The following is a 27,229-nucleotide window of genomic DNA, read 5'->3' as shown; positions in this document are numbered from 1 at the left end:
GTAGTGAGTGAACTGGTGGGAGGAAACCAGGACTCGAAGCCAGTGCTTTCCCCACTGTGCTATGCAGCTTGTCTTAAATTCTACTTTGAACCTTTCACCTAACCCATATATATATTGTCCCATAAACTGAAAATTGTACATTGTGTGTCCTTCCTTCTCATCATGCTCTGCCATCTCCCTACACATACTTTTGCCATGGTTTATTGTGAACATGCTCAGCTGTGTATTTGCTGTATACTTCTGTGGCTTAATGTTCTGTGTTGCTTTACTCTGAATGACCTTGTTGTGTATGTACCTCTATATAGTTCATGCATGTAGGTATTTGTATATACATATAGCTAACTTTGCTTCATTTTATTTGTCCCCTAATAAGCTATTTTCTTCAAGTAGAAAAATGTGATATTCAGTGTTTCAGTAGATTTTGTTTCCCTCTGAACTGATCTTTATGTTTCCTTGACCAAATTGCTAACATGACCTTAACCTAACCACATAACTTATAATTAAGGAAATTGATTTGACATTATTCTGAATCTATTTCCATTATTACTTTGTTTTCTTAGTTGGTGAATGCTATTTTGATAATTCAGTCATTGAAATGAAATTCATTTTTATGAGAGCATTTCTGTAGCTTAGTTAAAAAAAATTATACATGGATACTGAGGCTAAAGCTTTACTTTCTTTTCCCCTTTTTAAAATTATTTTTAGAAAAGATCAACAAATGGTCAAATAAATAACTTACCTTTGACACCATTCAGCTTACTGAAATTGAAAAAGGAAGTGCACATTTCCATATTCCAGTGGATGTGGATATGGTTAGAATATAATTGATCCATGTTGCATGGTCTTGCAGCCAGCATTAGTCCTGAGTTCATTTTCTAAAACTGGTTTCTGTGTATAATTTTGAAAGGAAAAACCAACCTCCCATGGGAAAGAAGGCTAGTTATGATGTTTAGTTTAATTATTTTTAGCAGGAGTAGACTGTAATAATTTCTGCATTGATGAAAAATGAGATTCCAAGATGGAATAGCATAGAGGTAAAATGTTTGTGTGTGTGTGTGTGTGTGTGTGTGTGTGTGTGTGTGATTATGAGATATTGACAGGAGTTGATAAACTTGGAGACTTGTAGCCTTTTCCTAGCCAACTCCCAGTGCTTGTTACTTCCTAGATCATGAAGCTTACACTGTGCTTTTAGTGATATAAGGAAATGTAATTAGCAGGTCCATGGACCGCATTTCACTTTTTTAAAAAATTTAATCACACTATTATATTTAAAACAACTCTAATATCCAAGTCCCAAACCTCTGAACCAGTATAATTTTCTAAGGTTGTTCAAGATGCTCCCTTTTGCTGCTACGTAGAATTCTGTATAGAACAGAACTAAAAAGAAACTTGAGTTCATATGTAGTCCCCCATTCTACAGAAAAGAAACTAAGGCTCAGAGAGTGACTTGCTGGTGTCAGACTGCTCAACCAGTGGTTGAGCCAGAACCAAAATATAGTTCTTCTCGCAGTCCAATTCTTTTTCACCATTTTGTGTTGTCTTTGCTCTTTTATTCAACAAAGAAAATAGTAATGTATAAATTGGCCTAAAATTTATTTAAAAAAGTATTTTTGTTTCAGTTAGTGGTAAAAATACGTGCCATTTGTTTTCGTCATGTAGGAAAGAAGGCTCATGTCTTTTTGTCATTATTTTACTTGGAAAATAGCCATCTCATATAAATAGCATTTATGATGATATGTATAGTTACATATATAGAAGGAGCACTAAACAGAGGGTCAGAAAACCTGGTTTCTAGACTTTTACTCTAATGTCATGTGACCTTGAGCAGGTACACCTCCCTTGGCCTTATTAATTTGTATAGAACAATGCAAAGAAAAGTAAATGTTTTTGATTCATTCCTGATTCAACCGAAAAAAATTACAAGCAGCTTTAAATGGAACTGTAATTTTTCAGACTACATCCACCATTAGTTTACTTAGGAGGTTAAGTACACAATTTGTGGATTACTTAGACCCTTTTCTACTGTCTGGTCATTTTACTGCTTCTTAGAAACTCTCCTGGAGACCTTATGGGAATTTAGAAGGTGAAATTCAAAATCTGTCTCAATACAATTTATTAGTCATCCTAGTCTTAGCTGTCTGGTGGAAGAAATTTAAAACTGTTGCTTAAAATAATATTGGTTTAACTGAGGCTTTTGGTTATCCATGCAAGGACAATATGTTAAAGTGGAAAGAGAGTTGGATTTGGAAGTCTGAGAGTCTGAGTTTAAATCCCAGCTTTTCCAGTTAGGTCCATTGTGAATTTGGGCAAATTCCTTCAATTTATCTTGATCTCGGCTTCCTTATAGATAAAATGAGGGGGCTGTTCTATCTGGCCTTCAAGGTCCCTTTTCAACCCAAAATCTGTTTCTATGATCCTATGATAGTGAGTAATAGAAATTTCATTGAGTTTCTTTTATGCCTCTCCTGTGTGTCATTCAGATTGCTATCCAAGTTTTTCCCCCTCCCTCAAAGTAACCTTAACACTTGGTAATACATTTGAAATTTTAAAAGTTAAGCTTAACATTCTTAGACATTTTTCAGCTCCTATCATGCTCTCCTAAATCTAAGTTAGATTAGGATGCATTCGCGGCATGCATACATTTATAAATAAAATGTCTTAGGACTGGCTTTAAGGAGAAACTTAAAGTAGTAGAAGTATGAATTTTGAAGAGCCTAGTATTACTTTATTTATGTTCCTTGCTTTGACTGAAAAGCCAGTGGTTTCTACAGCCTCCATTTCTGGAGTTCACCCATAGTTCCTAACTCTTTATTTGTTTGATCTGTTTGTGTTTGGCCAGACTATGATTTCCCTCATGAGAGAAGTCATTGCTATGTAGTAGTCCAAGAGGTTCACACTGAAAGTACTTTAATGGTGCCTTTAACAGTAAATAATTACAGAATGTTATGAGAAGTATAATAAGTTACTCAGGGGGTTCACAACTATTTTTGTTGTTGAAAGACCATCGAGGGAAAAACATTTATTATGAAAAACAAGTCTAGGAACTCCCTGTGCGGAGATTCCCTGTACTGTTTTGCATTATGATATTAAAGAGTTGCCAGGGACATTGGGAAGTTGCCCAGGGTCAACACTGCTAACCTTGTTGGGGAGTCTAGAATTAAGCACAATAGTTCCTGATGCTGAGGGTTGGAGAGCGGAGGGGGGGACGTTCTCTCCACACTGCAATATTGCCCTCCTTTTTTGCTTTAGTTATAATTAAATTTCTTTACCAAAAAAATGAAGCTCAGCCTTGTTTGTGGTTGTAGCATCTCAATTTAGCTAATCTTTTTTTTTCCCCTAGATTCCGTCATTTAACTCAATGAAAATTAAAAAGTGCCAGGGGTTTTCATTTCCATTCCTAAAAAGAATCAGTAGCACCCAAGCCATTTGATTATTGCCCTCCATTTTGATTGAGCTTGCTGGGTGATTTTTAATGCCTCCCAGGATGAGTTAGATTAGTTTCATTGATTTATTTTTCATGTTCCATCAAATACCTGACTACTGTTTCAACTCTTATGAGACTAACCTAAGGCTGTAAGATTTCAGATTTGGTCATAATTTCAGTGTGAGTTTGATTCCCTGTTTGCAATGTGAATTCACAACTCTGGAGCACTCTAGAGACTGAGGGGTTCTTAGAAACCCCATAGTCCCCTCCTCTGGGGAACAAAGCTTGGGTAGCAAGGTATTCTGCTTGCTATGTTTTTTAATGTTGATTAAAGGGCTAGATTTTTTTTTTGTTTTGATTTTTCTCTGTGCACTTGTTAACTGTGGATTCATTTTATTAAATCCCAATGTCTCTGGATTTATTCCTTAATACTGGGTAATTTTCTATAATTTCTTAACGATCAAAAGGAAAGCTGAGAGTATATGGTAGCCAGGTGTTGCACTCAGAGTACTGAGCCTGGAACCAGGAAGACCTGAGTTCAAATCTGGCCTCAAATTACTAGCTGTTTGACCCTACACAGTTCACTTAATTCACTTATTTACCTTAGTTTGCTCATGCGTAAAATGAGGATAATAGTAACATCTCCCAAGGTTGCTGTGAGAATCAAATGAGATGTAATAATTGTAAAGTGTCTAGTACATAAGAGCATAGTGTTGGTACATGATAAATACTATATGGAGGTTAGCAATTATTCTTTGTAGCTGGGTAATTTGCACTCTATTCCCCACTACCACAATCATTTATTTACCTCAAAAGGAAAAGAAAAGATCTAGTGGTTTTTCCCCCCTTTTCTTCTCTGACCAACAATTATAAAATAATGAGGTTTATTGTTTCATTTCTGTACAGCTGTTTTGATGTCTTTGTATTCTGTTTTGAAATATATTTGCCTCTTTAAACAGCTCTTTATTTTAGGGTTCCCACCATTTCTTGATTTTTTGCCAAGCAAAGTTTTTGCATTCTCTTTTATATCTTGATTCAGATCTGCCTATGCTTCCTAAAATATGTGGTATATAAAAATTGGGAAAGAACCTGGGTCTGAATCACTTAGGATTTAGGTGACCTTGGATTAGTCCCTTCACTTTACTGACCCTCATTGTCCTCATGTATAAAATGAGGTAGTTGATCAACATGAGCTCTGAGGACCCTTCCCAACTCTTTAAGTCCTAAAATCTTGTAGAAGTTCTTTCTTTCACTCTTTGTCTCCTCTCTGCTCTACTGGCTAAGATCACACCAAAGACCATTTTCCAGAGCTGAGTTTTAAAGTGAGACTGGGCCAATTGTGAGGTCAGAATTATAAGCAACAAAGAATTAGTGTTTATTTTCAATCTCCCCTCATTCCATGATCTCCACTTCAGCCTAGTTAACCTTCTCAAATCATTAACAAGATCCACCAAAGGGCCATCAGCCTTTAAGGCAGTAGTGTAAAACTTAACTAGAAATGGATCCCTGTAGGGTCACATTATTGACATAAGAAAACCACAGAGCATCATCATCATCATATCGTATTACATTTTTATTTATTTTGTTGGATGCTTATCAATTACATTTTAATCTGGTTGGTTCTGCACTGGAGAATTTTGCACAGTAAGTGACCTTGAATTTGACACCTTTGCTTTGTTATTGTTATTTAGTCCTTTCAGGCATGTCAGACCCTTTCTGACCCTATTTGGGGTTTCTTGGCAGAGATACTGGAGAGATTTGCCATTTCCTTCTCCAGCTTATTTTTACAGATGAGGAAACTGAGGCAAACAGTGTTAAATGACTTGCCCAGGGTCACACAGCTGCTAAGTGTTTAATATGTAATCTCCCTGATGTTGTTACTCCAGCAAAACAGATTCCAGCCCATCCATATTTTCTCATCCTATGTAATTGTTGATCATGTCTACCCATAAATTTTCAGTAGGGAATCTACTGAATGTATTGGATGTCATCCTCCAGTTGTGACTGTTGTTTTAAAACCAGGTTACCCTTTTAAGCATGTTTTCATTGGCTTTAGGACCGCAGTAAGGAAGCTCTCTTTACCAACACAGAATATGTCCTCTGCAGCTTTATAGTCTTAGAGAGTTTCCTCATGAACATAGAGGTTGTGACTTGCCCATGATTATGCGGCCAATTTGAGTCAGAATGGACTTGAACGCAAGATCTTTCTGACTTTGAGACTGCCCCTCTATCTATTATGCCATACTTGCCTTCAAGATATCCCCTATCTTGGGATAAATTAGATTTCACACCAGCAGAACCGTATTGGAGGTTTCCATCTAGATCAATGGCAGATTCAAGACTTTGTCATTGCTGGTACCTTATTTCTGTTCTCTTAACTACATTTCTTATTTCTCCTTTGACATTTTTTGATCTCTGGTTCCTTTGTATTCCATTTCCTAATTGTTTGCCTGGTTCTTGGTCCATTGAAACTTTCACTTAATCACCTAAGTGTTTTCTGAGTTGTGGCTGCCCACTTGGTCTTGTAACCCAAAGACAGTCTTGATGGCTAGCTTCCAGGTATATATGGTGTATACCAGTGACCAGCGCCTTCCCTTGGTTTCACCCAGTGCCTGTGAGATTTGCCCACTGCCTAGTGTCAGAACACATCAAAAATAACCATGATTGGCAAGTAAGGAAAAAAAGTATTAAGAGCTTACACTGTGCTAAGAGCTTTATAAATATTATCTCATTTAATCCTCAGAACAACCCTGTGAGGTAGGTGCTATTATTATCCCTATTTTACAATTGAGACAGAGAATAAGTGGCTTGCTGAGGTCACACAGCTAGTAAGCATCATCTGAGGACAGATTTGAACTCAGGAATTCCTGGCTTCAGGCCCAGCACTCCATGCACTGCAGCTTTATAGTCTTAGAGAGTTTCCTCATGAACTTAGAGGTTGTGACTCTCCCAGAGTTATGCAGCCAATTTGAGTCAGAATGGACTTGAACCCAAGATCTTTCTGACTTTGAGACTGTCCCTCTATGTATTATGCCATACTTGCCTTTAAGATATCCCCTATCTTGGGATAAATTAGATTTCACACCAGCAGAACCATAATGAAGGTTTCCATCTAGGTCAGTGGCAGATTCAAGACTTTGTCATCGCTAATTGCCCACCAATTCCAGGCTGACCACCTACTGGTGAAATAGTTCAAAACCACAGAGCAAACTGGAGGCCTGACTTTTCTCTTCAAACCTGGTTTCTGGCCAAAAGTGATCATGCACCTCAGTTTCAGGTCTGTGAAAATATTGAGAGAAAAAAAAATCTACATGTCTTTTTTCCAGCACAGCTACCTCTTCTTTTGCTACCTAAGAAGGTTTTCTTTAACCTGCCTGGAGTTTATCTTCATTTATCTCAATCTGTGAGGGTAGGAAGAATTGAAGCTGCTTTTGAAGACCCTTCTGTCTAGAATATATTGAAGAATTAGTTGCAATCCTCTCCTCCTCATCCCCCATCCTATTTTACCCTTGTTATCATTAGCAGAGACAATTAATTAGGAACTAGGAGATTGGGAACTCTGGGAAGGAAGGAATGTATAAAGTGTAATGTATAAAGTAACCAGTACTAAATCTTTTTGGTAAATATTGATTAAAATTCCTTCAGATTTATATAAAACCTTGACTTTCCAACATTAACCTAGTGATTATTTTTCTTTTTCATGTATTCCCATCTAAAATGGACCTCTCCTTTTTTTTTAGCAGTTTCTTATTACATTTCTGCTTCTTCCAAATTGTTTTCTTAAATCTTGAAGCATACCGAAATATTGCTCAAAGATAGCCCAGACATGGAACTCTGAGTTTTATAAGCTCAAATAACTGGCCCAGTCAGGAAACAAACATCTCATATTGTTAAGAGAGCTTTGTTTGGCTTGAGCCCAACCCTTTAACTTGAAAGGAACCCGTTTTTCCCCTTTCCAATTTTGTTGCCTTTCTTGACAAGAGTGTTTCAAAGCATTGCCAAAGAATTTGTTTAGGAGCAGGACTTTTACTGTATTTCCTCATTACTCTACATCTAGGCAAGAGGCCAACCTTCAAATCATGGAGTGATTTCTGCTAAGGATCTTTTCTGTTGGAGTACATGCAAATTATTTTAGCTTTCTAAGTCTTTCAGGGTTGAAATGCTTTAACTTTCAGCTTAAAGGCCTTGTGAATTCATAATACTCCTCCCCCAGGGACAGACTTATAAAATAACTCTTGGGAGAATTAGAATAAAAAATTGAAAAAGAAGTCTGACCCATGTGAATACTTGTACACACACACACACACACACACACACACACACACACACACACACACACACAGTTACTTTTACCCTACTCCTGTCTTGCTCTTCACTTTTTCTGTTTCTCCTTTCTTCCACAGTGTCTCTGTACTCCTCCTCTATCTACCCCTGCATACTCCCTTCAATAGCACCTTCAGTTATCTTCAGGTTTTATTTCCATGAAATATCAAAACACATCTTTTAAAATCATCATTTTAAGTTACCTAATCCAGCCCCTGCTCTTTCCACAAAGAATTATCTCTATGACCAGCATTGAGTTTTTGACAGTGAAAATGAAGATGCCTTTGGGAAAACTGAGCTATAATGCCCCCATATTCGCCAAAAATATATTTTCTGGCCACTTCTCTTCACTTAGTCTCAGCTCCTCTTCCCTTGCCCTCCCTACCCAAAAAAGGTGCGACAGTAAATATTAACTCTGACTAAATGTAAGCCAAATGCAAAAATGTTGTTTTTTTTTAATTTGGGGGGTAGAATAAGTGGTCCAGTTCTGTGATTTAATTGTTTGAGGAAAGCTTCAGTGTAGAAATCACATATAGATAGATGCAAATCAGGGACTAGGCTTTTTTTCCCCATAGTTTTGGAAGAGTTGCCTGGGCCACTGAGAATTAAGTGACTTGTCTACACAGCTTGTTTGTGTGTGGGGAGGATTTGAACCTAAGTGCCCCTGATACCATTATTAATAGGTAATTAACTCAGATCTGCATACTGTCATGTTTGAAAAATGTCATTAAATGACTTTGTTAGAGAAAACAAACTCGTATTCTGCCTTCCAAATTAGGGAGAAAATCCTTGCCATGGTCGTGTTACTATAACATCATGGATACACTGTTAAGTGGTTCCCTTTTGGGTGAAAATGGAAGTCTGTGAACTAGATTCTTCTGATATTTCCCAGTAAAATCACTTTATCTTACTGAGTTCAGCTGAAAGTGAGAGAATATAAGGTCCCTGCTCAGGTTTTATGAATGCCCTTCCTTTCTGAATAGAAAACATTAGTAAAATAGGATAATTATAGCTTGAAATGATAAAAACACTTGTCAGTTTGTAATTAGCTTTCTTCATAACAGCTTGCCTTGTGTAACCTTGACCAGGTCCTTTAACCTCTCTATGCCTTGGTTTCCTCATCTGAAAAAAAGAGGTTGTACTCTCAGACCCTTTCCAGTTCTATGAACATATATGAACTTATACGTAGGTTATACAAGTATAATTACATACCTAAGGACAAGAAAGGAAAAGTCACTTGAGGTCTAACACATGCATTTCCTTCTAAGAAGTAATGGAATCACACACGTTAACAAACTCCTCTAGTTTAAGGAATACCTCAATCTGCATGTGCTGAGGAGAAAGAGAGTGAAATTTACTCAATCTGCCCTTTCCCGCTAACCAGAAAATCCTAAACATTTTGCAAATAATGCCCTGAGTCCTCCTTTCCTTTTCTCTACCTGCAGGGGAGAAGTGTATTTTCTGTGTGTGCAGGATACTTACAGATTGTCCCGTCCCTGCCCTTTCACCTCTCATGATGCTCTCTAAACTTGTTCATAGGCCAGAACATGAATAAGTTTCTGTAGTCTGCTGTGTTTGTGCCCTATGTTTTAACTTGCAACTCTTTCTCGTTGGCTTGTTTCAGCCATACTTTCAGAAGACAAAAACACCACTGAGCCTCCCCGAAAGACTAAAGATGCCCCATCGGTTCCAAACACTCCAGAGCCAACAACAACGCAAGAGCCTTTGGTTGGCAGCCAAAAAAGGAAAGCGAGGAAAACGAAGATCACACATCTTGTCAGGACAGCAGATGGCCGGGTGTCACCAGCAGGAGGTAATTTGGGTAAGGAGAATGAGATTTATAAGGACAAAGGGGACCGTGAGGTAGCCCTTGATCATAGAATGGAAGTCAATAATTGTTGTGGAAAAATCTACCAGATTTAATAGGATCCTTGAGGGAGTGACTCTAAATCAGTTCTAGATTGGGGTTTTAAAAATGAATCAGGATTATGTGTTTGAAAGTAGAATATATTTTATATCAAGCCACTTGAAGAGATTGCATAAGGCTTCTATAAGTCTAAGAGCAAAATTTGTTTCTGTACAGTTCTTTAGGAACTGATTCTAGTCAAATCTCTAAATTTATTTGTTATCCTATGGATTACAAAAACAGCTCTTTCACAAGAGAGAATGTCTGGAGTTCTCTGAGACTTACAGGACTGTTTAGTCCTATTCGCTTTTTCTTTCTTCCACCCAGGGTGCACAAAGCCAAGCTAACTGATTTAATTTTTTTATATGTTAAAATTAAAAAGCACTTGAACGTTGAACATGGGTTTATCTGATGGCCTACCACTTTATTGCAAGTCAGATTTTCTAGTCCTCAGACTTTTCTACTGCTAGAACCAAACTGTCTTGGAAAAGCATGGCTTTTCCTTCTTATTCTCATCCAAAACCGTAAAGAAGTTCCAGCCCATCCCTTACCAGGAATTCTCCAGGTTTGTCCTTTGTTCTCAAAGAGGACTGTGACATCAGGAAGATGATATGACTTGCAATTGAATTGGATTTGAGTGAGGGAGAGCTGTGCAGTCACCAGTCTCTCTTTCTCCTCCAGAGCCATCTGGGTGCAGTGGCCAGATGTTTACCAGGACAATTGGAGATGGCCCATGATGCAGTGAGAGACCTTGGCCTTTTTAACTGAGGTCTTTCTGAGTTCTCTCACTTTGAGGGATGCAATACCCATTCAGTGAATAGGCCTGTGTAAGAAGTGAGTCTAGGAGAGACCCCTTTAAGGAAAAAAACCTCAAACGGGGGTGGGGGGGGGGAGACCCTCAGGGTTGCTGGCCAAAAGAAGAAACAGTTACCATTTACATTCACTCTTAGCCAGGAGGGCCCCAAACTGGCCATTAAGTGGTGCTTGGGCAGGGACCTATTGTCCAATTGATGGGAGCCAGAGTGAATTGGGTTTAAGGCATGGTCTTTAAGAAACTGGCTATAACAGTTTCAGAAATGGGATTCCCAACTACCTAACATTATTTCTTTTAACTGTAGTTTTGTGGCTTTTCAGCACCCAACAGAGTGTCTCAATAGTGTTTTCAGGAGTCAAGATATTTTAAACACTCTTCCTATGGATAACATTTAAATGCACCATCATTTGAGTAAAATTAACCATTAAGAGAAGCAAAGAGTTTATTTAATTAGTTTTGAACTAGTGTTATCTGTTAAAGGATAGCAAAATGAGGAATCTCAATGACTTTTCCTTATATATTATACATGTAATATGCTGGGTTTTCTTTCATTCAGAGCTCTTCACATTACAGGACATGGTAGAGATTTACTTTCACTTTTTAAAACAGAAAGTCTTTAGATGATTCTTCCATTTTTAATGCAGCAAGACATCATGGAATTTTTATGTTCTAATACTAGACATTTTAAGGCCATTACTATTTTCTCCTTTATTTTAAAATTGCCGTTAAAACTAAGATAAAAATACCTCTTCTACAAAGACAACATGGTAGAATGAAGAAAATATTCATTTTTCCAGTAGAGTTATTTGAGTTGCCTTTCAACCAGGTCTTTTTTGTCTTATTTTTATTGATTTTTTGATATTATACCACTCTTGCTTTCAAATTTGTTTCTCCCCCTTCCCTCTCAAGTCATCTCTTGTAACAAAACTTTAAAAGGAAAAAAGGCAGTTCTTGAAACAAACTAGCACACCAACCTTGCCTGGTAGTATATGCAGTATTTCCATTCCCATAATTCTATTTCTTGGGGAAGTTGGTTCATCAACTCTTACTAGGTTGTACCTGATCTCCTACACACTGCATAACCAGAAACCCTTTCCTTTCACTCAGAAATGATGCCAGTAGGCAAAAAAGCATAAGATCTGCAAAAGTAAGAGAAAGAACACAGAGTATTGGAATGAATAAATACAGTGATCAATTTAATTAATTAAAAGCAATTCAGGGAGGATACAATCACTCCTAACCACTGCAGACTTAACATCCAGATTACATCAAAGGCATTTGTATTCTCTGGGTATCTAAATGCCCCTCCACAGAAGTTTCCTCAAGCTGTATTTTAACTCAGGTTTCTTTCCTTCCTCTAATCCAATCCTGACCCATTCTGTGGCCTTGGATCAATCTCTTAAACTCTTTTCAACTTGGCTTCTGATTAAACTCTTTTCAGCTCTGCTTCTGAGAATAATGCTGCCCATGGGAATAACTGGGCTTAATAAAGGAGCCTTGTTGCTCTGCAAAAAGAGAATCTGTATAAGCCATTATATTCTCAGTATATATCAAGGGGAATTGGGAAGGAATGTTACCTTCTTAAACAGTGAGTACTGTGGAATGTTCTCTGCCTTTTGTCTACAAGCTGGTAGGGCTAAATCCTCTTTTGATAAATTTTCCTTTTGTTACAGATGACAAGCCCAAGGAACAACTGCAGGGTAGTCTCCCTAAAGCATCAGCTACAGACACAGATTGCAATGAGGAATGCTCACAAAACATCGAAGCAGAGGAGATTCGTAGTATCACACCAGACATGCCAGCTGTGTCTGCGTTCTTCAGCCTGGCTGCCCTGGCTGAGGTAGCAGCAATGGAGAATGTACACAGGTGAGCTGGGTGGGAAGCCTCCTTCTTGGATGCCCACCCCCTTCTTTGGCAGAATGGATCCAAAGAAGGCAGCCTCCAAGGCTAGACAAGTCTCTCCTCTATGGTCTGAGGTACATTTTTTCATGGCCTGGAGCTTAAATTTTAAAATAAAAAAAAAATTTGATTCTGTGTCTAGCATATTATATGCCTATACAAGCTAATTAGTTACATGGAAAAACATAGAGAAGAGGGAATTAGCCAAGCGGGTATCCTGTCATTAGTATATTATATATATTGTTATATTACACCAGATTTTATTGTTATATATTGAAGTCATATATTATAATAATGGCAGTCATATATAATGAATAATATATCGTAATATAATATATAAAACATGTAATATAGTAGATATAATGTTACATGTCATTATATGTTAAATATATAATTAAGGCCTGATATCTTAGCATTCAGGACAAACTGAAATTAAAACTAGAATAGAGGCTTTATTTCTCTCTTCTCAACTAGTTATCCATTATATACTGTTAATGTGTATAAGATATAAATGAGTATTACACTTAATATATAATTATTGTATATTATAAGATAAACAAGCACGTTATGTATTATATTCAATATATGATGTTGTGTGTGTTACATAAATATATATTACATTAGATATACTGCCTTGTGTGATATTACATCACACACTATTATAATATGTAATAAGCTATATTATACAATATATCGCTTTATATGTTATATTATGACTATATCATATTATATGTGATATTATATATAATATATTGGTACTAGTGTACTTGCCCAGCTAACGTCCTCTTCTACGTTTTTCCAGGTCACTAATTAGCTTGCATATGCATACAGTACAATAATATTATTATATATTATGCGTAATTTTATAATACATAATATATATAACATTAGTATATTACTATTATTTCTTTGTTCTACAAGTGAACTTCACACTGCAAAATAAATTATAAGGAGAGAATGTAGTTTGAGAAAAAAATACTGACCCAAGAGTCAGGGAACCCATGTTTTATTTCATGTGCCACTAATTTAACATATGTATTAGTTTAATTATTCATTACTTCAGTTTCTTCATCTTTGTTGTTGTGAATATCACATGAAATAAAAGATTCATTCGGCTTTGCTCAGCATTTAAAAAGCACCTACTAGATACAGCTCAGAGCTCTGGGCACACAGGACCTCTGGAAATTTTAAATCACTTTTCAAATAACAAAGTATCATTTTAAGTGCATCTAGAGAGCTTCCTTTTAAAGAAATCCAGTGGTGAGGCCTTTTGCAAAGTGAGTAGACATTTTGTAAATAAATAGATGTCTTTTGTAAATTCTAATTTTTTTCCCTTAAAAGTGGGATAAGTCTTCTGCTATCTGATGTTGTCAGCATTTAGGACAAACTGAAATTAAACGAGAATATAGAATTTCTTTCTTCTCAGTTAACATATTATAGTATCTATACTTATGTCATAAATAGCTCATAGAATTTAGAATTACGCAGTCCCTAACTAGCTTGTTTTATAGATGTGGAAACTGAGTCCCAGAAAAGTAAGGTGATTTGTCTGAGGTCATACAGAAAGTTGTTGGCAGGTCTTCAAATTGCAAAATCAGATTACTTTCAGTTACTTCAAATTATACAATAGGATAAGCTATGTGGCACAACAGACAGAGCACTGGGCCTGGAGACAGGAAGTTTCATGTTCATAAGTTCAAGTCCAGCCGCAGACTAGCTGTGTGACTTTGGCAAGTCACTTCACCCTGTTTGCCTCAGTTTCCTCATCTATAAATGAGCTGGAGAAGCAAATAGCAAGCCACTCCAGTTTTTTCCTAAGAAAATCCCATATGAGATCACTGAGAATTGGACATGACTGAAACGACTCAACAACAGTGTGTTTTCTCCTCAGGTTTTAGGTTATCACAATTTTTCAAACACCAAATATCTTATAATTTGCACAAGTGAAGCTATAAATTCCTTTTAGTAAACAAACTCTGAGAGATATTTTTTAGCTATTGTCCAATCAATATTTGCAATTGTCAAAACACCATCCCAAGCACTCAGAGGCTTAAAACAAGTTTTAGAAAATGGAACAATTAAAATAAGTCCTGTTTGTATGTATCATTGTGATATGGAGGTAGCGGCAACTGACATCCTGGAAGAGCTGTTACTGTGGTCCTATGAACAGATTGGGTCTGGTTTCTGAGAACCATCCTCACCTCTTTTAAGTATAGAGAGGCTCATTGTCAATAGACTAGATACCTGGGGATAAACTATTTGGGTATGACAACCCATTAAAAAATCCAAAATAAATCTCATACCTTTGCAGGTATGAGATCTTTAGCTTCTGCAATGAAAGTGACTGAATGCTCTCCCTATCCCCCCAATGCCATTAAAGAATCACATAGTTTTTAGGCCATCTGTAAACATTAACATAGCTATTAGTACTCTAAATTTGAGGTACTTATCCAATGACCAATTAGTGGATATGCTTCTGAAAAACTGAATTACATCCATCTTAAATCACAAGACAAGAGGAAGTTAAAGCTAAATAGAAGGATAGATTGTTCACTGGTTCTTCTTGGAAATGAAAATAAAGACATTAGCAGAAATAGTTTTATTGTGTGTCCAAAGACAACAAAGAAAGTCATTTCATAGATGATTTGGTGATTTCACACTACAGGATCAGGATCAAGATTTACAAAAAGACCACTAAGGAAATCACAAGAGTTTATGTGGGAACATCTGTTCCAGAAGATGAAGACATAAAGCAATTTTACTAAAAGCAATAAGAACCTTCAAATTAAATCAGTTTTATAATTTGAAGCTCAATGACTTAAATGCAAAAGTGAGTGTAGATGAGGACAGTGGAAAATGCTGTACAGCAGTAAGAAATTTTAAAAAACAAACATATTTAGATTACCCATAAGTCTCTCACATATCATGAATACTCACTTTAAGAAAAGAATCCAAAGGCACTGGGCATGGTAAATATTGAATAAAAGCACACAAAAAAAATTAGATTGATTATATTTTGCAGGAAAAAATGGCTTACTTTTACTATGAGGGTAGTTCATTAATCAACTGTCTGTGCACAGACACAAAGATCAAATGAATGCAAAGCTATAAAAAAAGAATAAAAGTAGAAAAAAGGACAATTAAATCAATTCCAATCTGACCTATTAAAGCAAGTTATTCATACTGAAAAATGGGAAATTGATGAACGAAAGGACATCAACACCAAATATAATGATTTTCTCCAGAGATTTAACCACTATAAGTTAGTTACCCCAATCAGTAACCCAAAAGAATTACCTGAGTCAGCAAATATATGACTTAATTGCCAAGTGGAGAACCGTGGCAGCCAAGGGTAACATTAGCTTATAATAAATAAATACTTTTTTCTAAAATCATACAGAGAAAGATGCCAGATTGGTCAGGCATTTATTGAGAGCCTGTTATTTATGTATGATGTAGTGTTCTAGCCACTAAGGATACAGACACAGAACAAAACAGCTCTTACTCTCAAGGACCTTACATACTACTGAGCAGAGAGGGGCAGAATGTTCATGGATAAGCAAAAGCAGGATGTATACAAAACAAATAAAAAGTGATCCTCAGAGGAAGAAGGTACCAATGCATGAGTGAGTCAAGAAAGGTTTCTCAAAAGAAAAGTCATTCAATAGAGCCTTGAAGGGAGCTAGAAATGAGGAGGGAAAGCATTTTAGCCATAGCAGATGTCTTTGCCTGTGCAAAGACAGAGATAGAAGAACAGCAAGGAGGCCATTTTGGCTAGAAAACAGAGTGTGTGAGGGGGAGTAATGTGTAATCAGCTTGGAAAGTTAGGCCGATGCCAGATTGTGAAAGGCTTTAAATGCCGAACAGAGAAGTTTGGATTTTATTCTAACTTATGAGTCGTGGTATCTTATAAAAAGTAAGCAGCAATGGAGGAAAAATTTTTGAAAAAAACATTTGAAAGAGCTCAATAAGAGATCAGATCAGTCAATATTTATTAAGTACCTACTATGTGCCAGATACTATGCTAAGTTCTGGCATCTAGGCAGTATCATCCTGGGGTCCTTTAAGGATAAAGCAGAAAGGGAGACAAGGAAATAAAGAAGAGAGAAAATCTGTAAAGATGTTTACAGTGAATTCTGTGACCATCATGAACACTCTACATTTCAGGTTTAATATTACAGTCCCTAACATATTTTAAAAGGAAGTAGAAATAGTACTGAAGAAAATAAAGATGGGAAAAGACCATCCTTAAAATACCAGTTTTCTTCCAATGATATTTTATGGTTGGGAGTCATGGAACAGTAATATTGCCAAAGAATTGAAATTGGGTATCACCTAATGAGCAACAGAGAATGTGTAGTGAAGCTATGCAGGCTGTAACACATTGTAAACAAGGAATTATGAAGAAAAAAACAGTAAAAGATCTATTGAAGAAATATATAAGCCCAAAGGAAAATGGTTGGTAATGTAGCAAGAGCACAGGCAGGAGCACCCTTGTGCTGAATTGGTATTCTCGTAACGTTGGGAAAATTCAAGGAAGGCCTTCAGCACATTGTGTAATCCCTTTAAGTTGAACATATGGGAGAATGTCAATGAAAGGATGGCTTTCACTCTACCTGATTAAAGGAAATATATGCATCAATGCAATTACAAATCCACTAGATTACATAAGCACAGGATTTCTGCCTGTAAAGAAGCTTATAATCCAATTGGGGAGGCAAAACATATACACGTAAAAAGATAATTGATGAATTGGCAAATGAATAGTAAATAATAATTGTTCATGTTATATATTTATACATAATATATCCATGTTTGACTTATTATAAACAATAACAACAAAATTCTTTAAGTCCTTGGTAGAATGAAAATTTTAAAATTCAGTAATATTAGAGTTGAGAAAAAAGTTAAATTTAGGCATACTAGAGCAGATATAGGGAAGCCTTCAAAAAAAAAAGCAATATCTTGAATAGAATTTGAAGGCATTTAGAATTCACACAGAAATAGGAAGGGGAAAAAAGCATGAGTAAAGGTCTAATTTTTTCCAAATTATGTTACTTAAATTCATCATCAGTATCACATGATTTGTGACTTACCTAAGAGAAATCAAACTGTGGAAAACTGAATCACCATCATGTGGCCCTTTTCTTTGAAAACAGTTCCATCACTGTTCCTTGGCTTACGGGTATAACATTATTTTATGGGATGACAGTGTGGGAGTATGGAATATCACTTAATGAACATTGATTAAGATTCATTGTGTTCATGGTAAACAAAGCACTGGTTAATCATTATGCAAAGTTAAAGGGGGAAAAATGTTCTTTCCCCCTCCCCACCCCCCATCCTTTAGTATAGATATAGGAATCTAGCATGAGAAAGCAGCTTTATCCATGGAGGGAATAAAGTATGAATTAGTTTGTAAGAAGCCATGTAGAACCTTGGCTGTCTTTTCCATTCCTTTACTTATCCTTTTCTCTTTCCCCTTTCCTGCTTAACCCTGAACTCAGTGCAAATGAGGCACGTTCATCTTGATTCAGAAACTATCAAGCTTTTCCAACAAAAGCCTGTTCCACAATTTATCATCTTTTCCTTTTTCACTTATTTTTCCTTCATTATGTTCCTCCTCAATGTTTGTTCATGTTATTTTTTCTCATTTCTTCTTTGATACATCAAGGAGAATGAATTTATGTAGAACATTAAATTAGAAATAAGTAAAAGCCATCTTGGTTTCCCTTTCCCATTAGAATTATGTTTTTTCATAACGCATAGTTGAACAGATGTAGCAGACTGCACTAAAGCATGTACACTTTATTAAACAGATTAAGGCAGAAGTTGGGTTCTTACACATTTTTATAGAGTGTGTGCGTTTAAATCCAGAATTCTTAAACTGGTTTAATGAGCTTCTCTAGAGTTCAGGAAACCAAAAACTTTGTCATATATACCATGTATCCTTTTAGTCCAATACACACACACACACACACACACACACACGAAACCCTAGTAAAATCCTAATAATAAAACAAATGTGAATTGTTATATGCCTTAGCTGATTTCATCCTTTGGATAGCAGCTGCAATCCTTTGGATGAAAACGTGATGAGTATGAAAGGTTAAACCAATAAAAACATGAGTATTATTTCACATAACTGGATTCAGACCAAGACTTAGGAGATGTTATTCAGGATAGAGAAGCAGGCACATTCTTTGCACTGTGTGCTTCTTTTAAATATCCAGAAGGTCCCAAATTCCATCATTTCTGAATGAAAAACTCAACAGGAATTGTTAACATTTTGATGATTTGTTTTGTCAACTCTTCATCAAAGGGGTTTTCTTTTCCCCTTCTTTAATTATACAAATGATAAATGGAAAATCAGCTGTACACTGTGTAAATTTCCATCTAATGACTAAAAATTTCAAGAAATTTTTAACCAGTTTTGACCAGAGCTCTCATAGACTCAGTGGACTGCTTGCTAATTGTGGCCCTAAGAGAATGATTGATAATGATTGTTCATAATAGAAATGTGATGTTAATATCCACCTCCTTTCCTCCTCTTTCTAGTTTCCATAATCTTTTTAATAGGTTTTAAGAATTGTCTTTGATTTAGGATGTAGAGTAGAAGGACCCTTAGGAATTTTCTAATCCAGCTACCTCATTTTACAAATGAGGAAACTGAGGCCCAGGCGGTTGAAATTAGCTGCCATAGCTGGTAAGCCTCAGTGCTATGATTCAAATCTAATTTTTTTGACACTAATCTTAAATCCACTTTTGAAAATTAATTATTGCATAGCAGCTTTTTCTGTGTGCTTCTTTGATAAATACTAAGTTAAGATACTACCTTTAAGTGTAACATCTCACAGATACACTTGACTGGATTGGGATTTCTATGCACAACCTAAATTGGTACTGAGGAGTAGAATATTGTAGTCCTGAAGGTCTCAGAACTCCAAGAATCAATATAGTCCAGTATCTACATCTCTTGTCTAGCAGTCAAGAGTCTGTCTGGCTCCATTTCCTTTGACCAGTTCTCACTTTAGGTGAGACTTTGACTCTCCAGGTGCCCTAAATTTTCCCGTCTTTAAAATGAGGAGAATAATTTGGGGTCAGATTCCATCTCATGGAGAATCAGGGTAAGAACAGATATGGTGAGGAAATAAAGAGTTTTAAAAAATCCTTTGAAAGTGAGAGACAATTTAAAATGACAATGGTTTTAACTAAGCAACTCACCAAAATAGCAGCAGCTGTTCAGCAAGATACTGAAAAGCTTTTGTTCTAGTCTCCAAGAACTGTCCCTGAATCATAGGATCTTGGAACTGGAAAGGTTCTAAGAATCATTCATTTCTTCTTTTTTCTTGTTCTCATTTTACAGAAGTCAGCGGGCAGCTCCCCTTGCCCACGATGGACAGCCAAAAGAAATGCCACAGGCTCCTGTACTTATTTCCTGCGCTGACCAGTGAAGCTCCCCTTTATTGTAAAACATTGTGCTTTACCTAATATCCTAGCCTTGTCTTTACCAAGGGAAGCTAGTCAGTCCATAGGATGGAAAAATATAGAATGCGAACATGTGATTGGTGCCCTGCACGGCCCAGATTTCACTTGAAGCCAGAAGTTAGCAACTTGGGCCAGGTCGTCCTATTGGAACCCAGAATCTTTGAGGGGGGTGTTATTTGTCTGATAATGAACAGAATGAGAATGATCCTGGAGCTTTGCTTTCTATTGAAGGCTTTTAATGGTAAATAGGTGGTTACTTGGAAGTGGCTGCCTTTACTGTAGCTCATCCAGCGTCTCTTCTACCAACCAGAGTGTGAAACTAGTTTCGTATAATACCTAGTTATTCTTTAAAAAAATACAAAAAACAAAAAACAACAAAAAAACAAACTGACGCACTGCACTAGTTATTATTAGATATTCCTAGTCATTTTTGTACATGAAGATTTAAGTTCTAAGATGGTTTATATAATAGGTTATGCCTACATTTATATTGTAGAATAAATTAAAAAACCTGTTCCAGAGAACCCCAAACAGCATGGGCAGACGTACCATTGTTAGCGGTGTATGCTCAGCCACGTGGTCCATACATTCTGCACTTTTATATTTGCCACCAGAGTGGTAGTTTGCTGGCAAAAAGACAAAAAAAAATGTCTGACTATTTATAGGCTGAGTCTTTTCTTAGGCTTGAATGATCAAGGGGAATTTGCATAGGGTAAGTTGTGGTATATATATTTACCCAGATGGAGGAAGAGTCCTGCAGATTACTGATGGTGTCATGCCTTGAGGATTCTTTTATTTTTTACATAGGGGTCTAAGTGACCAGTGGAACATTGATGCAAACAAACAAAATGAAACAAACAAACAAACAAAAAAACCAGAAAAATTGTTCAGAAGTGACCTTAGAATTACTTCACTATTCTGAAAACATTGAAGACATTAAATTCGTGTGGACTCTGAAACACATACCTTTTCTATCTCTCACAGACACACTGGACTGGGTTGCGATTGCTATGCACAGCCTAAATTGGCACTGCAGGTTTTTTTTAGAGCCATTTAGAGTTTGTGTTGGTTAAGAGGTATGTGAGTAAATGATGATAAGTGTGCTTGACCCGAGTGGGACTATCAAATCTAGATCCACCTGCCAGTTTCCATTTCTTTTTGTGTTTTGTTGCTTTTGAACATTAAACCATAGATAGGCCAATGCCAAGTGGATCAGCTGGCTTAGAACATTCAACATATTGACTTAACCACCTGATTTTCACAGTGACTTGTTTCCTAGCAACAGATGCAAAGTGATAAATCAAAATTAGTCTGAGGCTACAAATTCTACAGGGTATTTGTTCCATAGCACAAAGTATTTCCCTACTCTTGCATCATAGCACAAAAAAAAAGAAAAGAAAAAAGAAAAATACCAAATTTTAATTATCAGACTCCAGCAATAATTTTTTTTTTATTGGTCTTCATACTGGCTGAATTTTGATAGTGTTAGGTCGAGTTTGAAGCTCTTGAATTAGGTCTCTAAATGATGAGAGTTTACATGGTTTTATCAGGCCTTCTTATTTATACTTGACTGAATTGATAATGATGATTTTTTGTAATTGTAATTTGATGTAATAGCCATACAAAAAAAAAAAGTAACTCTTAATACAGACTAGGTTTAGCTTTTCATGGTTGTAGATATGATTTCAGTTTCGGTGCTGGAAAATATGTACAACATACTACACAGGAATGAAAAAATGGAGATCTTGTTTTTGAAAAACGGCTGCTAAAGAGCAGTGAAGAGGAAAGGCATTTGGAACAACGTCCTCAAAAATGTATGCTCTTTGTGGATTTGGAGGAAGAAGGAATAGAAAAAAGGTTAATCCAAGGTGAAAGCTTAACCCCAATCAGGTAGCACTAAACCTAGTAAAGAGTCCCAACAAATACATCGTACCTTAGGTTTTTACTATGAACCTGTTTTATTAATGTTTTCTAAATTTTAAAAAGTGAATGTTTGAAAATTGCTGGGTCCCAGTGTGGTGGCTGTTGGAGTTTTTGGACCACTTGCTAGCAGTGATTTAGAAATTAAGATTAGCTAAAAACCCAAAAATTGTATGGTGCGGACCATGCACCTTGACAATGGTACTAACTTGTTATTCTATAGAACACGTTAGAATAGGTCTATTTTTGCCAGAGCCTTCTCCAATCTTCCTCCAATTACATTTCACTAGTGTTCCTTAAGAGATTGCTGTATATTAATGGGACCTTTTTTAGAAAAAAAAAACAAAAAACAAAAAGAAACAAAAGAATTACTTTTTTCTATGTGAATTAATATCTTACTTGATCAGCTTTTTCCTAAACCTCAGTGGCTTTTCCCTTAGATGGGGCAGGGTGGGTGGGGAGAACTTACTGGATATGACTGTTTTCAGAGACTTATAAAACCTTTTTTTGTAGAAATGCTTAATTTTTAAGCAGTTAGGCACTGAGAGCAGCAGAAATCCTGCAAAGCTTTATAGTTCTCTAGGCCCTTGCCTTGTTGTTTCTCTGAGTGAAGTCTTGATTTCGATAGCTAGAACTGCTCATGCCCTGAATCTGCTACAGAGGGGTGTTGATATTTTTCAGGTAACACAGTTTGTTAGCACAAATATTTCAGACCAACATTTAATGTTTTCTTTTCTTCCAGTTATTTTAATAGCATCCTTTCCTCTTTTTTTGTAAAGTCTTATTGCTACGATGTATACTTTAGTATGCCAGCAAACACTGTCCCACAAGCCTCCTTGAGAAAAAAATGTTGCACCTTATGTATATCTCAAGCAAACCAAAATATGATGCTCTTCTGCTTTGTTTTTATTCTAAATATGTTGTATCATATCTTTCTGAAACCATTCTGAATTGAGTTGAAATTATCAATATTTATGCATTTAACCTTAATTTCTGGATTCAAACCTGTATATAAATCTTTTGAAAAAATTGTCCTAGCCCTTCTCTGTGATGCTGGATATGGGGGTTTCGTCTCAAAGGGAGACGTAGTACTGTTCCAGTTTTCTTTGGCTTTTATTTATTTAGTTATTCTGGGTATTTCCAATGTAATTTTGAAGTATGTAAAGTGTATTATAGTAGCTGAAGCTACACCTACAAGAAGCTGCGTGAAAAATTACTGTAAGGCATCTTTTAAGTTTTAATTGTTTGAGTACTGTATATGAGGTTAAGAAAAAGAAAAAAAAATGTTCCATAGAAACATTTTGAGATACAGGTTCCGATCCCCAAATTAGGTTATTTTCTAGATTTGAGACCAAAACTGTTAATTCATTAAAAACCTTCTTAAGGTTAAATCATGCTGTTGTAATCCTGTGACAGTCTTTATTCTCATGAATGTGCTATAACTTCAGAAATGGAGTGTCTTTATTTAATGAGACTGGATGAGTTTTTCAGCTAATGCCATGTCCCAAAGTCATGCTGAAATAATTCAATTAGTTATAAAGTCCCAAATCATCAATTCATAGTTCCAATTCATACTTTTAAAATTGATGAGAAACTTCATATTTCTAATGAAAAGAAGTGTATGAGCTGATCTGATATCAGGAAACAAACTTTTCTGATCACCTCTTCCTCTTCCTTGTTCAGGAAAATAGTACCTTCCTTGAGTAGCATAAACTTATTTTGCACTCTCCAATCTTTGGTCCATTGTATTGAAATTTTGCACCCATGAAAAATCTCAAAAGAGTTATAAACTGCACCAGAAACAATTGCAAGCAAGAAACTGAATGAAGAATACCATGTTTGTCTATGGGGAAAGGAGTAGAATGGAAGTGCATCTGTTATAAGTTCGGTATTAATGTGAGGCATTTGCTTGCCAATTCAACTACTGTATGCGTCTTAAATATGTGGAATTATGGAATCTGTGGGTTTGAGGCAGGCCTATGTACTAAGAAAGAGGACTACCATTTTATTTTGGGGAAAATATACAAGGTCCATTTTCCCCACTTGCAAAGGGAAGACAGGGTTTATATGACACCAATGTGGGTTAATATTTGATTGCACTCTATCTACATGGAGTGGTCATTGTAAGACCAATTTTGATAGGCTACCTCGGCTTTAGTTTCATTACTTCCTATCTGTCTCAAAAGCCACGCCATCTTTTTGCTTTTTGCCCTCAGTGCCATGTTCACACCTGCAGTGTTTAAAATTCCAGTAACCATCTCCTTCAGAGAGGACAGTGTATTGCTGAAAATGGGCAGTGGTAGCCTGGTAGTTACTGCTGTTTCATTTGATGTATGAAGTCTTCTTGTTGGCTGCTTGACAGAATCTAAAATGGAGCTCTTAATTAGCTCTGAGAGAGATTGCCTGGCGCCCTTTGAAAACTAACGTTCTTCAGGGGTTGCTCTTTCTCGATATGAACATTCCCAAAGAATCATTTTGTTTATTTGTTTTGGTTTGGGCTTTAGATATTTTTAATATCCTGAGTTAGACTAACACCGGACTTCATTGAGAAGAAGCAGTTGGTCAGTTCATCTGTTGTCAGATGTGTGTGGTAGATTATTGAATGGACTGCTTTGCTTTAGTCTTAAAGGCACTGTTAATGTTGTCACACTGTACATCAAGTCATCATGCTTGCCCTTTGCATGGGAGACGGTATCTTCTACATATTTCAAGACATTTCAGATAAAGAAGCTGCAAGTAGATGAATCAAATTCAATTGCAAGAGAGAAGTAATTTTTGTTTTTCTCTCTCACCATCTCTTCCATCATTTCCTTCTCCTTTTTCCTTTACATATCCAAATAAGGATTCCTCTTGGCCAAACAGCATTTGGTATTGTAGAAACTGTAACAATTTCAAAAAGGCTAATCCTACACTTTAAATTTTTTGACTCTTCCTTTTTTCTTCCAGTCAGTGGTCAGAATTTATCTTAATCCCAAATTGGGCTGTATGATAGTACTAATGGGCATATGAACATTGCTAAATTCTTCCAAAGACTTCTTGGTCCAAAGTATGTCACTTGGTACCAAGTACCTAAGTCATCACCTTTTCCCCTTGAAATGCAAATCTTACCTCATAACCTCATAACCATAAGTCAATGTATTTTACAAAATAACACACTAATCCTACCTTATGGCCCACAAGAGGGTGACAGACATTCCCCCCTCACAGACATACTCATGTTAGTGCTGGACCCTGGCTCTGGAAACTACTGAACTGTGGATATAATGGTGTTGACTGGAGAGCTCAGTGAGATTTCACATTTCAGTAGCATTTAACAAGTCTTCTTACTTGCAGAAATTTAAATGTAGGAAACTGCAACAATAATAACTTGAGATTTTACACAACCTGATTCTGAACTTTGATTATAGGTTTGAATCAATTAGACGTCACATACTAGGCACAGCTTCATCTGACCACCAGGTCTTAAGTCTTTTGACAGTTTCAGCATGACAGAATCAGTTTTTTGGTTTTTTTTTGCTTTCAGAAATTGGCTTGGTTCTCTTTAGATTTGATGTAAACATACCATGTAATAAATGATTTTCATTAATGGTACAACAGAATTATTGCTTTCTTAGATGTGTGTGTAGTAAAAGTCAATATACACATTTATATAATTTTTCTTCAAAATCTTATACCTAATTTGATATTTCTAAAAGGTGCACATGTCAAGTCATGTGTATAACATGCTAAACTACTATAACTGTGATCTTGAAACTGAATAAAAATATTTAATAAAAATTTTAAATATTTTAAAGAAAACAATTCAAATAGATTTCTTTACGCTTACATTATCAGCTACAGAGTATTGCTTCAAAAAAAATGTATCCTTTCAAAATAGGTTAAAAAAACTTAATGAAATAAAATGTCCACATTCTGTTTATTTTTAATGGCATTTTCATTGTATAAATCTCAGTTTTATTGTGGTATTACTGGTTCTAAATATTTCTCCATCACTATTTTTTAAAGAAATACTTATCCTCTGACTTACTGGACAGAGGTCAACAGAAGGAGTTTTTAATTCCCTGAGAATACAGACTCAGGATTCTGAGGGTCTTGGTTCAAATCCTGCTTCTGACACCTTTTACTTGTATAAGCTTGAGCACAGAGGTTAGATTATAAAACCTTTGTGAAACCTTCAAGCAGAACATCTAGATCCCTCTGAGACTCTGGGAACTGGGGAAGATGTGATACATTCTTAGCAAAAAATTAGGGTGGAATGTGTCACCTTCCTTTAAGGAATATAACCAAACATTTGCAAATAGAATTTTTTAAATTACCATCTAATGTCCAGATTTGGACCCCAAATTCTACAATGAGATTTCTTTGTTAAAGTTTAGGTACATTTTCTCTTTGGACAGATCTGTGTATAGTTTACCACATCTACCCTCTTCCAAGCATGACATCTTATCTAGGAAGATATTGATGTTTCTTTGTTTTTACTTCCTAACTAATTCACTTGGAACTTCACCGTAATAAACTTTAATAAACTGGTCCAGTAGGTTTGACATATGGAAAACAAAGAATGGATTAAATTCATATCCATTAAGTTTACTTCTCATAGATAACACTTTCTTAATAACATTAGTCAAAATAATAATGTATATTGAGAGGCAGCAGTAGCTTTAAGACTGGGCAAAAGGACTATCTAGGTAGTAATAGAGGGAGTTCCCTATACTAGTGAAATCACAGATTCAGACCAAAATTTTTTTAAATGCTAGATAGTGGGGATACCAAGACAAAATGTTTCCATAAAAAGCTTACATTCTCCTGGATGATTTTAAGAAAAGTCATGTACAAACACTCAGCTAAAGGGAATGGTACTGATGCCATCTTCCCATTTACCAAAAGCACTATTTATAGGGAAATGGTATTTTATTTAACTTACCTTTCTGTAATTTGTAAATATGAATCACGTATATACTGAAACACAATTTGGTATCTTCCTCCTTACAGTCTCCAGTTCCCATACAATTCACAAGTGTACCAATAAAGAAGCTATTATATATTAGAGTGCTGTAGTGGAGATAAGGAGTATCAGAATGAAAATTTTTGTGTTTTCAAATTGACCTTTGTAAATTTCTTTCTTGACCTACTTTTACTTGTTGAATATGCTTTCTTTTAGTCATTTTATTGCTTTTTCCCCTTCAGGTATTTTTGCCCAAACGTTACAAAGTCTAAAAAATGATTTCTTAGTTTTTAAAAATTATTGTTGTGGCACCAATGAGTCATTTCCTCCTTTAACCCTGGTTTTCTCTACATTCTCACCATGTTTTTCAGACTCCTGCCCTTGCAGAAGTGAAGTACTTTGGGGAAAGTGGGGTTTTTAGAATGAGTTCTAGGAAACATTTTCCCTGGCATCAGCAATCTGAAATCTCAGGTCAATAGGCCTAAAATGATCACATAAAATGAAATCTCC

At 36.0% G+C, this 27,229-nt stretch overlaps 1 protein-coding gene across 16 annotated transcripts in view; it reads left to right on the top strand.

The window, feature by feature from the left end:
- Window positions 1–20,287, top strand: part of BBX (BBX high mobility group box domain containing) — a 351,434-nt gene extending 331,147 nt beyond the window's left edge. For 14 of the 16 annotated variants that reach the window (XM_072614108.1, XM_072614110.1, XM_072614095.1 and 11 more), the window contains 3 exons: window positions 9,372–9,569; window positions 12,141–12,333; window positions 19,733–20,287. In XM_072614108.1, the coding sequence (XP_072470209.1) occupies window positions 9,372–9,569; window positions 12,141–12,333; window positions 19,733–19,820 (479 nt within the window). In that variant the 3' untranslated portion in view covers window positions 19,821–20,287. The remainder of the gene's footprint in view (window positions 1–9,371; window positions 9,570–12,140; window positions 12,334–19,732) is intronic. The other 2 variants (XM_072614111.1, XM_072614107.1) reach the window with 1 other exon arrangement.
- Window positions 20,288–27,229: the final 6,942 nt, after the last annotated feature.

The sequence above is a fragment of the Notamacropus eugenii genome, chromosome 5, assembly GCF_028372415.1.
Source record: "Notamacropus eugenii isolate mMacEug1 chromosome 5, mMacEug1.pri_v2, whole genome shotgun sequence".
Classification (NCBI taxonomy): Eukaryota; Metazoa; Chordata; class Mammalia; order Diprotodontia; family Macropodidae; genus Notamacropus; species Notamacropus eugenii.
The sequence above is the reverse complement of the archived record's forward strand: the minus strand, read 5'-3'. Positions and strand labels throughout refer to the sequence as shown.